The 14,697-nt window shown below is 38.4% G+C and overlaps 1 protein-coding gene across 1 annotated transcript; it reads left to right on the forward strand.

Annotated features, from left to right (window-relative positions):
* On the forward strand, nucleotides 1-12,315 carry LOC146145398 (single-strand DNA endonuclease ASTE1-like). The gene is made up of 11 exons (XM_083390023.1): nucleotides 1-1,796; nucleotides 2,282-2,371; nucleotides 2,642-2,763; nucleotides 4,047-4,234; nucleotides 5,599-5,772; nucleotides 6,279-6,535; nucleotides 6,860-6,989; nucleotides 7,939-8,076; nucleotides 8,520-8,834; nucleotides 9,471-9,602; nucleotides 11,057-12,315. The coding sequence occupies exons 1-11, from the start codon at nucleotides 1,654-1,656 to the stop codon at nucleotides 11,255-11,257; spliced, it is 1,890 nt and encodes a 629-aa protein (XP_083246149.1). The 5' UTR covers nucleotides 1-1,653; the 3' UTR covers nucleotides 11,258-12,315.
* Nucleotides 12,316-14,697: the final 2,382 nt, after the last annotated feature.

Here is a 14,697-nt window from a genome sequence, read left to right on the forward strand (position 1 = left end):
ACTGAGTGCAGTGGCAAGTTATAGATTGTGCAATTGCAAAACTTTAGAAATACTCGTTTATCTTAATAGTTGTCATTTTGTTGTAAGCTCAGCATGCATTTGTATGAACCGACTTGGTAGAGGTATACGTGTTTACCTACAAATAGTCGTAGAATATAGCTCAAATCAGGTTTTATTTAAATATCAACATTCAGAATGCTATTATGTCTTAAACCTGCACATCTGAATTGACACTGCAAGAAAGAACAAAACAGAAGGACGAATTAGCGCTGCGCATTTTTACCTTTTGCAATAACCAGCATCTTAAGTTTCATAAACTGGGTATTTAAGTTGATTTGGTGTACCGTATAAACAAATAATGTGAACAGGAATGCCGTGACGCTGAACTTACAAACAGTGCTCAATCAATTCTTATTGAGCAAATACTCGTATAGACTCTTTGTTTGGTTAACCCAGCGGTCGGCAAACTGTGGGCCGCGGCCCAAATGTGAATGTGGGCTGAAGAGCCATTTCTAGTGAGCCGCGAGCTATTTTTAATAGTTTAGTTTTATTATGTAGGTGTGGGGCACGTGACTGATAGCGTACATTTATTTTGTCACATTTTAAAAGTTAGTGTGTACGGCGTAACGCTGTGACGTCATTCTAAAAATTTCCATGTCCTAACCCTGACAAAAATTCTGGATTCTCCCCAGTTGTCGTATTGGTTTTACGTAGTTGGCCTTTAACATCTCTGGAAAGAGTATATTGGGCGGCGACAAAAAAATTTGCCGACCATTGTTAACCATTAACGTTATGATGCCGCGTCGTTAAAAACCAGAGTTATTTTGCCACCCACTACTGGCGAGTTAGATTGATCTGAGGTTTCATTTATGGCCTGTCGAATCCGGATAATAGTCGTGTATTAAAAAACACAATTTGGCAAAAAAGGGTTAAAACGGGCTATGTAGCCGACCTATTGAAAGACACACATATACGTTGTACAGCACGTAACCTTTTAAAGATAATTGCCGCAGGTATTCACAACTTAATGATTTCGAAAGCTTTGCTATGCAGTTTTACCGATCTCTCTTGTGCCTTCGTTCTAGTCAAAATGTTGTTTACGAAAGATTCTCTTATTCCTTGTCTATGACGTAATAATATATTCTTATAACCATCCGGAATTTGCGCTTTTTTTGAGAACATTCTAACCGTTTTACCTACTTCAAAGTTAATCGCATCCGTCCCATTGATGTTTTCGGTTTTCGGTTTTATTTATTTTTTGATTTGTATTGCGGTCCGCTAAAACACAGATTCACAAATAGTGGTCCGTGGTCCAAAAAAGTTTTGGAAACCTGCCTTGACCCCCACGTGTTACATTAACCGAAGAAAAGCAACCAAGCACAAAATTTTTTATTTTTTTTATTTATTTAGATCCCCCAAAATTTTTTTTTCATTTCTTCTTGTTGGACCAACTCAACTCAAACTGAAAAGATATACAACGAAATATTATTTGCGACTATAGGTGCGTTCAAAACTGCATTTCGTTGATCTTGTAGTTGATCGATCATCAAGTGATGAATTGCATAGACAGATAATAAAATACCTACATAGTTTAGTCAAAATCGCGAAGTTTTGCTTCAATTTAGAAGGGATAGGAGAGACAACTGAATCAAAATGGGTATAAAGTGGTTTGATTCGTTTCTCAAGCAATGTCCGAAGCCGATTTTGCGTCGAACTGAAGTCAGTGACACGTACTTGATAGTGGATGGCAGCGGAATGCTCTATAACCTTTACTTTGAGAGCGACAAGATTGGCAGGTAAGTACACAAAGTCTACCAAACAAAAGTGTGCAAAATCTTAACTTTATCATCAACATGTGATAATCTTCTAATCTAAGTAATCAGAATAAAGGTAGATTTTTTCAGCAAGCGTTTGTATAACCAAATCATTTATTTTACAAGTTCAGGTGAAGCCGAAATTCATGTTTACATTTTTTTTATTTAAGCCTTTCATATTAAAATAGCTTTTTCTATTCGGAAAATGTAATTGTGATAAGTCTATGTTCGGCTCGATTTAATATTATAATCCGAGAAACATTGTAGGCCTATTATTAATCAATTTTCATAACCATAGTAATGACGTCATTTGATATAGGATCGCACGTTTTTTTTCTCCTTTCTTTCTTTTTTCCAAAATATGCGATATCAATAAAATACCAAGAGCACACTTCCGTTGAAGTGAATTAATTATTAAAGTTAGCTGCTGCCTATATGAAATGTATTCGTACGCTTTATTTCCCCAGGGGTGACTATGGTGCGTTTCGTGAAAATATCGAGACATTCGTGAGCAATCTTCGTGAGTGCGGCATCAAGCCTGTGATCGTCGTGGACGGGTGAGTAAATCACGATGGATTTCTGACCATTTTGGTTTTGCGGGATTTGAAGTTTACCGCGGTTTTAATACGGTTTTACTACTTGGCCTTTAACCTAATCATGAACACGTGATAATCTTCTGAGTGATCAGAATAAAGTATTTTTTGGAAACATATTTTTTTTTTTAAACGCAAAAATTGGATTTAGTATGGATGTTGTGCGTCTCAACCTAAGATGTTGTGCGGCTCAAGGCATTCTAGAAAATATTCTTAAGTATTTTTTTTCTACAGATTTAAGTTTACCGAAGACTTGGACAGATACCTAGCGAAGAAAGAGGAAAAAATCGTTGAGATGAGCAATCTGTTTGTCGCAAATTCATATCGACGAGGAAATGTGAAACCAAGACTCAGTGGTACATAGGAACGCGACTAGATCGGTCGTATTGTAGCTATAAACAGCAGTGATTTTTAACCTTCCTTAAGGCGACTAATAAGTTTAAGCAAATATTCAACTTTGGCGCACTTTTATGTGTATTTTAACCCAGTTTACAGCCACCCTCTTTTTTGTCGCTTTCATGGTTTAAGAAGCACCTGAATCTGATATTAACTAGACTACAGGATCATACAGTATTCCAACATACACCTATAGGTCTATAGGAGGTTTGAATGGCATTTCAAAATTAACTTTCAAACAATGCTGGTTTAGGTTTTAGTTGCGGTAAAAGTCACAGTATTATAGAAGAAATCAGTAAACCAGAATTTCACTATTGAAATTTGATTACTTAGATTCTTAGAGCATAAAACCTCCAAGTTAACTGTACCAAACAACCTCAATGCAACAAGGTCCTATGTTGTGATAATTCTAATAAGTGTTTATTATTTCCGCACCGTGCTGCGAGCCGTTTGGTGATAATACGACTTGATTCAAGTCAATTTGACAACTGGATAGACTTGAATGTGTTTCACATTGATATATTTCTTAAAATAAGATTATATTTGCAAAAAATAGCATTGGCTCCGGCTACAGCTCCGGAGCCATCAGGCACTTATCCAATGGCCCCGGCTCCAGCTCCGGAGTCGTCAAACTCATATCCTTTGGCTCCGGAACCACCAGTCACTTATCCAATAGATTCAGATCCATGGGCATACATTTTTTAAAAGCTACTTTTGCTCTGGCTGTATTAAGTGTGTTTTGTAGCATTTCACACAATAATATCAATCCGTTGAGTAGTTTGCTTTGTATTAGTTTAAAATTCTGTCAAAAAGCGAAGCAGTTTACATGAAATTGAATGAAATATTGTGACACAAATTCCCCCATACAAATTTACAAATTACAAAATCCCACCTAGAGGCAAATACCCCCCTGAAAAAAAAGGTCCAGAAAAAATGGTTAGCTCCGGGCTCCAGCTCCGGCCCCGGCTCCCCAGCCCTGGTAATGACAGGACTGAGACTTCACCTCGGCATGGAATGACCTAAACTGGGATTGAATTGCTATTTGTTAAAAATAATATAATTAGTCTTACACAGGGTTTGTTTTGCAAATGACTTGTCTGGGACTAATTTCTTTAGAACTATACGGCGCTTCACAGAGCAAAAATCCTGCCACGGTTTGGACAATAAAAAAAGTGTTTTTAGTCGCAATCTTTTAAGTTAAGTATTTTTTGCAACAGCGATCCAGTCCTTTGTTGATCCACAGAGCTCACTTTGAAGCAAACGTTGGACGACCTTAACGTCCCAGTGGGCCTAGGCTCTGGTGACACGGATCAGGACACAGCTCTGTTGGCCAATCTGCTTGAAGCGCCAGTGCTGGCCAGCGACACCGTTTTCTGCGCCTTTAAGCTCGAAAATGGCTTTCTGCCTTTCCGCTCCTTTGAGTGGAAGCAGGTATAGCGTTTGCGTTACTACTGGTTTTAGGAATAAAATGAAGGCACTTAGTCTTTGTGTCAAATAATTTGTTTTTTTTAGTGTTGTCATTAAATAAATTGGTTTACTTAACGTTTGTACGTTGAACAATTTGCTTGCTGTATGTAGCGTTTGGGTTATTTTTTAGTTGAGTTTTTTTGCTCATAAAGGACGCGTTTATCAAATTTAGTGGTATTACGTTTGTTTATGACTATGACTTGACTTGAAGTTGAATAGCTCTGATAATGACTTAACTGAAACTTTACTCAGGCAACTAATGATTTGGACTGGGACTTGACTTGTTGTTCTTTTACTTGACTTTGAATATAGTTAATTTTCAAATGACTTAATAACAGGGATTTTGAAATAACTTGTTCACAAAATAGAGCAATTTTTTTATATGAAAAAGTTACATATCTTCAAAGAAATGCCCCTCCGCATTACAGGCTATCCTTTGAAAAAAACAAGAACACCAAAATGTAATAGGCATAACAACTATAAGTAAGAGCAAACAAAAACTCGTATAACTGCAGGTATCAGTGTTTAAAACTTCACCACAAGTTTCATAGTGCAGATTGGCCTCCCATAACGCAGCATTTTAAGGAAACCATAGCACTTTTTATAAAGATGGTTCCTACACCCAGGAATAGTCACCCTATGGAGCATGAACCAGCATTTGCACACTAGAAAACGATCTGCTTAGAATAATACTAATTCCCTGATTTTTAAGAACATAACAGCAGGAACCCAAGTAACTTGTTCAAAATAGCCAAATATACTCAGAATCCTCAGATAAGATAAACATCATTGGAGAACTGATGGGAGGAAAAGTTTGCGTGCTGCATATAAATAAGAAGTTATGCATTGAAAATACAAAGTTGGCAATCCCTCTTCTAACAAAATTCGCCTTAATCCTCTACGCCAGTGGTTTTCAAACTATTTTGCCTTAACTCCTGAAGAAAGAAAAATTGTTTTCAAGTTTTGTGACACACTTCCTAATAAACCAAAATGTCATAACTTGCCAATGGCCCTCAAAACACGATTAGGCAATATGTAAATACTATAATACTATCAGTTTTTAAATGGATATAGTGTGTATTCACCCTGGCATGTTTAACTATACACCCATTTATAATACGAAAAAATTATATCCAACATAAAAAATAAATTCCAACGGCACACCTAATAATCTTTCTTGGCACTCAGTTCCAAAATCTCTGTCCTACGAACACACACTAACACAAAAAACAAAAATTACCAAAAGCACAGTCAGCATGCCACGAAAAACGGTGGCCTTGTCGTACGCAGAACAAATAGAAATACAAGTCGATCTCTTCTTTTGTAAGGTGAGGCGCGACCGGGCCGGACAAGCAGCAATTCGCGCCCAAGTCTTCCAACAGTCCGATTTCGCTTCCCAGTTCCAGGTCGACCAGAGCTCCATCCCTTACCTGGCCGTGGCCTTCTCCAACGTTACCAGCTTCACCTTTGATGAGTTCGAGGCTTTCAGGAATGTCTTGAAGGTTTGTTAAAGTCAACTCGATTCGTCGTGAAAAAAATAATACGTTTTGGGATGCTTGAAGTTGTATTAAGTTTTGAAGGCAAGTTCAATTCACAGTTAGCTAAAAAGAAATGTTGGCTTCGATAAGAGAGCCGTTATCGTTTTATCGTTCAAAAAGCGCCTACACAAGGGCTGAATCACAGTTGTTGTACAGTACACGCAAGTGTATTTATATTTAATTGAATGAATGTGGTACTGTATAGAGCCCCATCAATATGAAGCTGCTTGTTCTAACAGGATACAGCAAGCAATGGTGTCTTTGTTTCGACTTGCTGAGCCTGTGTAACTCAGTTGGTAGAGCGACGGCCCCCGTGTCACCATAAGGTCGTGAGTTCCTACCTCACCGCAGGCTATATAGTTGTTTTTTTTTTGGCCTGCTTTGCTTGCGTCATTGATCGACTGATCCGGTTAGATCTTCGAAGCCTTCCGGTGTAGTATAGTTATGTAAATTCTGCAATATTTCAACAGAATGTAAAGGTACCAGGCGAGATACGCTGCCAGCGCCCAAACCTCATCGCCAACTTCCTTGTCTGGCTCCGTTCTAACTACGTCAGCGATTCTGACGTCATCGACCGGATCGTGGCCTGCTTGCCGCACGAAGCAGCGGTGAACATGCGCGGCAGGATTCTGGCCTATGTCACAATCTGTCGCCGACCGCGGGCGAGGCCCAAGATTATCGAGGGACTGAAAGGGGTGCTGGATTTAAATCCGTGGATCGCAGACAGGTATTTGTTGGTAAAGCTTTAAGACAACCTCCAACTAAGGTTTTACTCAGAGTTTTTTTTCACCATATGTACTTCTTACACTTGCTCGTTTCGGCCAAGCCATGCATAACCAGGGGTTCTTAAACTTTTTTTACCGCGGACCCCTAATTTTTTTTGCTTCGCGTGGACCACGGTAGGCAAGAAATTTTCAACAATGACGTCATAAATTGACGTTAACATGGTTGACGACGTTGTTTCACTTTCTTAAGTCCCCAAGAGGGGCGTCAAACTAGCAAGGCTGTTACCATGCGCCCCGGTTGTCAAACTTATTATACCACAACGCAGATTCGACGATGAAGCCAACTTGCGTGACGAGGAAGAGCCTTCCTATAAGAGACAAGGCGACCTCGGCTCGTTGATAGAAGAAGCCTCATCGCAGCGATTCCCGGCCTGGGCTTTGCGACTGCTGCTGCAGGTGCTGTCGGTTATGGGCGTCCCCACGGGGGCAAGGGGAGCACTGCCCTACTCTGGATTTTTAAAATGCGAATATTATTATTGTTTATAAGTTTAATATGTATATTACTTATGAAGGTTAAAATATTATACATTATCCATTGATAAATTTATAAGAATGAAAATAGTGATAAATAAAATATTAAAATACCGTTCTTTAAGTAATTAATACTTAGTGTAGCGTATTCTTATTCCCCCTTTGAAAATTTCAGCGGGCGTCTCTGCTGTCTTACTCCTTTTCATGGATTCGCCTTGACCAGGGATTTTTTGAGATGACGCCATAACAAAGTATAGACTTCAGAAACCTTTTCGGTTTACCAAATGTGAAATTGACATGAAGTCTAAATACATTTAAAAATAAGGCACCAAAGCGTTTTTTTCAATTAGATCCATTTGTGGTTCGATTTTACATCAAAATTATCATACACCAAGACTTTTATTTGGGTGTTTTGTAAATATGTTTGTCTTTTAAATCGCTCTTCAAGACTGACAAGGTCCGTAAACGATTGTTTATTCCGCATGCAAAACTTATACGCTGCTAAATAACAGGGATGACTTTAAGAATAGCTTTTCCGTAGATCCCCGAACGAAACGGTCGAAATAGTCAAAGCTGTTTACCGGTTACCTCAAAACTAAAATAACAAGTTCATTACACTAAATACAACTTAAAAATACATCAGATATAACTTGGGCTTGCGGGTTTATGAGCCGCGAGCGTTTAAGGCCAACAATTATTGACAAAGTATCACTCATGTTCAAATCATTTCAACACACGCGTGTATCAAAACAGACAAACAATAATATACCATGAACGGCCGAACATACAGCCATACAGGGTCACCGAAAATTTCATCGGTCACTCATTGAAATATCTAAAACTCACAAGCAACAAACCGCAATTAAAATTGCAGAGCGAGCAGGACAGGCGTGTGGACTACTTACCACTGGCGATTACCGATCCGAGCCAGTTTGAGTCACCTCATCAAGTCACGAGGTTGCTGAGAGGTCGCGTCTATCAGCTGATGATGCAACGTAGGGACAGCATGGAGGTAACCGGCATGGAATACGAAAGTTTGATGTTGAAAGGATAACCTGTGGCTATTTATTTGTTTGTGTCGATTTTGCGATCAAACACAACGTTTTTTTGAACTTGAAAAGGAGAATAGTGAAATAACCGTCGGAAAGTGTAAGGTTAAGTTTGTAATTCTAAAACAAAGATGTACTAAGCAACCTAAACAATTTTACATGTCAACGTTGTTTAATCAATTTACTTGTTTTGTTGCAATATAGACGTCTTATGTTTAGCATCCAATTTCGCCCAAAATACCAGGAATAGGTTTTGGATAAAATGCCAACTGTCCGTCATTCTTACTCAATAAAATACCAAATTTAGTTGCTGGCATTTATTTTACTGCTTTAATATTGTTACCTTCAAACACGTTGTTCAACGAAAGTAGCAATGGTTCTTACGTTTTTGCAAACACACACATAGGTTGCCGAAATCGATCGCAGCGGCCAGCGCTACGAGGAGACCTACTGTCACCACGTGGTCGCTCCCGAGGCGAATCTCGGCCCGCACGGTGTCGCTTGGGAGCGCGACGTCGACGACGAGGCGGTGCTGAAAAACAGGCGAGATTTCCTGCTCGAAACGCTGACCTGGGAGAGCGAGAAGGACCGAGCGAAGCTGGACGAGGCTTTAGCGACACTTTTGCCGGATTTGGGGCTGGCTGTTGGCGCGTCGCTATACTGGATCGCCAGATCAAACCCGGACCCGGCAGCCGTAAAAGCCCTTGCCTTCCAGCTGGCGGCAAGTGCACGCTTTTATTATTAGTTTTTTTGAGGAGTCGACCATAGTGGTGATTAAAATGGCGATTATTTTTTGACCAAAAAATGGCAAATTTTGACCTAAAAAATTTCCTGTGTTACCGATGGTCCATTGTCGATCCTTTTTGAGTTGCTATACATAGTAACATATTTCACCACATACAAGAGTTTGATAATTTTTTATAAAGTTAGCGGAACGTCACTGCCGTTTACCCTTCATCAAGGCAGTAGTCATTTAACAACCAGCACATAGTCTCCTAAAAAGATTACGTTTCTGAACTGTCACTTTCTGTACAGATTTGTTCAACAACCAGAAACCTTAACTCTCCGCTAAAATGATTTAAGCATTTCCTAAACAACTTTAAGTTATTGGTGCTTTATGGAGTTCTAATTAGGAATGGCCGATTATATCGGATCGGACCTAATCCCAGATGTGAAGTGATTGTACCGGTACTCGCACGATACTGTAGGGTGGGTGCCGTTCCGGTACCAAATTAAATTGTGCATTGCAGATGTTTTTTGACCCAACCTAGAGTTTTCTACTTTTAAAAAACAAAACTACGAACATTGAATTCTAAGCAGGTCATTAAACTTTAATTAGTGTCAAAATTTCGTTTAGGTCTGTCACGGCAGCAGCGGCGTGCAGCAACGCCAGGCAATACAAAGGGACCTGGACCGAACTATGCCGAGGGTCAGGGTAGGTGGGTGGTGTCCGGACACCCAAGCCCTACACTGGTCGAGTGAATGGCAGGTCAGTTCCATAGTTTCATGTTCTTCAATAATAACTGCTATTTAAACGTTAGCTCTGTTGCGCATGTGACCGTAGTAAAAGAATGGCGTGTATCAGAAATCAAAATTATGTTGATTGTTTCTATTTGAAATAACCAATATCCTTTTTACACCTGTATAACAGTGTAATTACTTTGCGACTGCTGCTGACCTGGCTTGACTTAAGTCTTTTAGACAAATGTCTTAGGTGTAAATAAAATGTTTTTCATTAAGTCAAAGACTTGACTTTAGTGCACTTATGACCTGACTTGACTTGAGTCTTTTAAACAAATGACTTGGGTGTAAATGGAGTGTCATTAAGCTCTTTCTGGAAAATTGGGTTATGTATCCTAGTTGTTGCACATAAAAAAAATGTGCTTGCTGTATGCTGCGTTTTTTATATTTTTTAGTTGAGGTATTGCTCATAATCGGAAGAGATTACATCGGAAAATCATAACTAATTCCTGTGATTTCATACGCACATTTCCGGAGTTGATATTTTTTAAAAAGCATTTTATTATACAGCAATAAATTACGGCCTTGGACGATTGAAACGACGCACCAGGGCGCAGAGACGCACAATTTCAGAACTTAAATTCCCCATCAAAATAAATTCGACCTTCTGTAAAAAATATCAAAATGGCCGCTGGCCATTACCTCATCAGACTTGCTTTAAGTCAGTAAAAGATCCAAAATCACTTCGAAACCTAACAGTTTTTTTTTATTCAACTTGGAAAACGAATTTAAAGAAGCTCGGAATTATATGTTATTCTTAAATAAAGTCAACGCGGGATTTTACGAAGGCCAAAAAACAAATGAAAAGTTACAGCACTACGTTTTAATTCTTCCAGTTATTTTATTTTTTTGTTTTATCCGACATTTTGGTTACCCGTCCAGGATGCCTTTATCATGGAATTTAACAACACCAACACAACGCAAAATAAAACGACACAAAACGTACTTAGTTGTGCGTCGTCGCGCTTATCGCTTTGTATTCTGAACGTTGGTTAGCGCATTTTTATCTCGATTGTTGTGTCGTTTTATTTTGTGTTGCGTTTGGCGTGGTGTTGTTACATTCCCTGACGAAGGCATCCAGGACGGGTAACCGAACAGTCGGATAAAACAAAAAATCATTTGACTTGACTTAAGTCATTTGGACAAATAACCTGGGTTGAAATAAATTGCTTTCATTAGGCAATTATGTTTTTATTTATCCTAATCTTTGCACATAAAAGTGCTATATGTTGGAATGTTGCGTTTATGTTATTTTGACTTGAAGTTGACTTGCTCAAATTATGACTTGACTGGGACTTGACTTGGGCTGGGACTTGACATGTTATTTAGTCAAAAAGACTTGGACTTAAGTTTATTTACGAAAGACTTGACTGACTTCTTTACAACACTGCTGGCAGCAATAGCATTTTTACTCCGTTTTAGGTTTGCCTTAGAGAAGCGAACGCGATGAACCAGCTGCTGGACTTGCCGCTGACCGAGCCGCGGATAGGACGCGTGTGCCAGGGCTCCCTGTTCGAGATGGCATGCGTGTGCGCCCTGGCAGGTCGCGACTTGGCCGGCGTACTGAGGGCGCCCAACATACGCGACCTCTACACAGAGCTCTATGAGATGTTGAAGGAGTAGCTGTGCAGGAAAAGAGCACATGCAGTTTTTAAAGGCTCGTTACAGTCGTTGTAAAAAGTGCAGACTTTTGCAAACTTGAACATTTTTTTTTAGATTTGAAACACCCGTTTATCTTTTAAATCGCCCGGTCAATCGTTCTTATTAACTTTTTATTATTGGTTTGCTTGGTTCCAACGTTATTTAACTTACGTATATTTTATGGCCGGCAATTCATCCGTGTAAAAAGCAAGATAAAAAGATGATCAGCTTCTATGCCGATAGTTTTTTTTTTTTTCATTTTTTCATTTTTATGGCGTGTTTTATTGTTCTTTCCGTCTTTTAGAATTCTGAATATTTGTTAATTCAGTTTTTATTACGTTGTAATGACAAAAGTTTAATCTATGATTTTTTAACTAAAACAGCCCGCAGATCTGAAAGAAAGGGGTTTATTGAAAAATCCACCTAATTTTTAGAAATTCATTTTAGCATTTTGAATGTAACCTTTTATTTTTTGGGCATTTTTACCTTGACTACACGTAGTTGCATTAAACCATGGGTGACCACACTTTTTTCATAAAGGGCCAAATAATAGTAAGGCTTGACAATTGCAGGTTTAAAATTTGTATCAAAGTTTTTTAACTTGATTATTATCGTTAAAAGAAAAAAATATTAGCCTAATACCTATTCATTAAAATTGGCTTTTATAAAAAAAAAATTGAAACAAATTTAGTTTGGAATTGCATCCGACAACGTTCCAACTGTATTTTATTTTCATAAAGAAATGATTTCGTGTTTTGGTTAAATTCTGGCCGTATATTTTCCGCAGGCCATAGTTTGGTGACCCCTGGTTAAATATTCGAAGAGTAATATGTTTTTCCTAATACTTTTGCTAAGGGTCAGGCATAAGTTACGCCTTCACAAATTCGGCAATTATTTTTTCAGTTTAGCCAAAAAGGAACCCCTGTTGTATAGTGTGTATTTCCACTTATAGTCATTTTTTTCGTGTTCCATATTATTTAAATGCTTTCCTGTATTCAGTTCACTTAAATTTTTGAAAAAAAGTAAATGCTTTTTTGAGATTTACTTTGATAATATCAGAACAGTAAAATATAGAAGCGTTAAAGGGAATTTACCCTGGAGTAACGGATGACCGAACTTATCCAACTAAGCGTAAGCTGATTTCACTTTGAAAGAAAAACTTAAAAATATTAATCAAGTATAGTCTAAGCCTCAATTACTTGTCAAGGCACCTGATAAACAGTTTAAGAATATCACCATATTTCTCAAACTGTTCGGGTTGCGGAACACTGGAAGGTTGATTTACAAGGAAAACCCAATATATGTGCCATCAGAAAGGAATAGCAAGCACATTCAAACAAACATATTAAATTAGTAGTGCTGATTTGTTTTGCTTTATGTGATTGGTTGCCAAGGCCTACGAGCAAATGAAATTAAGGCCCAATGAGCAAATTAAGCAGTTTGGAGGTAAAACTAGCAAGACGTTTTAAATCCCTTGGGATTTTTAACGAAACCCACTTTCATGGTGAAGGTGATATAATTATAAATCCAGTTGTTCTAAGTTTTCCTTTAGTTAGGTCTGACTGTTTTGTAATATCAGAAAGCCTTGTATGAGAGTTCAAACATTTAGTTGTTTCTTAAGTTTGCTATAGTGTTGAAACATTTGTTTGATAAAGATAATTCGATTTCCGAGTATAAAACGTTTTAATATTATATCTATATACTGATAAATATGTATATTATTGAGTTTGAATGATGGTTGCGCGTCAGATTTTGAACCAATTTAATTAAAAATACTATCCCTAATAACTGATTAACATTATAGAACTACTTAAAACAGATAAGACGTATAAATAGTTAAAAACAAAGACATTAAGCAAAAAGTTTATAACAAGATTTAACCTACGACGCGATCCTTTGATTCATGTAAGTAACAAAGAAAAATATTTAAAAGTCGCTATTGGTGTAACTGTGGGTAATGTTTGTTGGTTTAGCGAAGGCCGCAGTCCTCAAAGTGCTTTCTTGGTGAAATCGCGAAAGCGCCAAGCCGAAGCCATATACAGAGAGTACACAACACCATGCGCACGCGTAGAATATCTGTGAAAATACTGCACATAGAGTGCATCAATCCGCAGGCGCGACAACCAAAAACAATGAGCCAGCGGGCAGCCTGAATATGCTCTAAAGCGCAAAGGAAATAAGGGATGTGACGCGACGCCTGTCGATCGCAGCCTAAAACTAGCACCAGAGATAATCAGCGCAGTTTAAGCTGAAGCGATTTTTTTTAGTTTTCGCGTGAAGTACTACAAACACGCCGAAATCTGCATTTCAATGTGTTAGCCAAACGGCGCCTATAAGGCATTACTGGGATATGTTTGCTTATATAGAAGTTGTATGAACCTGATCAGAATTATTTTTTTATCAGATAATAGTTTCAAAAATCTACAATAGGTTGTAAAAAAGTCTTATGTAGAACTGTTAAAGGGGTAAGCAGTTTTAGAAAATTCAGTGTGATTCCATGCGATATTTGTCGATATTCGTTGTAAAATACGTCCTAATTAGTAATTTTTGGCATTCTGCTAATCTGATGTAACAAAAATAAACTTCAGGGATGATAAAAACCTTTAAAACCAATCGAATCTAAATTTTGTAAAACTCTTCACAATAGTTACTTTTAGGGGGATAACGCCAGTAAAACTAACCAGATAAAATTGTTAATATGGAACCTCCTTAAAATTGGCCATTAAAGTAACTTATTCACAAAACCCATTTTTTAGAAATTGACGGAATTAAAGCTTATCTGAAAAATTGCTGAACTAATTGTATAAGCCTGTCATTGTATTGGTCAGCTGCAGCGTCGTACAATTTCCCCTCATTAGGCGTTTGACAGGTCAATTTAGAAAACCCGGTGTCGTCAGTTCGCGATAAAAGCCAATTGTCTAACTGCATATGCCGTGAATAAGCTAGTGATTTCAGTTGTAAGCACGAAACGGGAGTTTCACAGAAGCGACTGGCAACTGCAGAGTGATTTGTCGCCTTTCAAAGCGCCGGTTACTCCCTTCATCGCAGCCGCTGCGGCGCTTAATTAATGATTTCTTCCCGTTAAACGCCTGATGTCGAAACGTTTCAGTGCTGGCACGCTGTATGTCCGACAACTTCCATGAAACTTCGCGTCGCCTGCGCTTGTGATTTTACTTTATGTTGCTGTTCAGAAATGTAGACGCTTTCCAGGCTTGGGCGAACGGTGGCTGGTATTACTTTTTTAAGGAAAGTAGGCAACTGTGACCACGCCAAATGCCTGTATATTTATGGAATTAAAATACTGGTGACGTATAACGCAGCACTTGCCAGTCGCAGGCTGAGGCTAGTTGTTTGCTGCACAGTGGCCAATTCGAGATGGCTTAGTATATTTTGTTTAGCCATATGCAGGAAATTCATGCAGC

This window comes from Ascidiella aspersa, chromosome 5, assembly GCF_963924565.1.
Source record: "Ascidiella aspersa chromosome 5, kaAscAspe10.2, whole genome shotgun sequence".
Taxonomy (NCBI): domain Eukaryota; kingdom Metazoa; phylum Chordata; class Ascidiacea; order Phlebobranchia; family Ascidiidae; genus Ascidiella; species Ascidiella aspersa.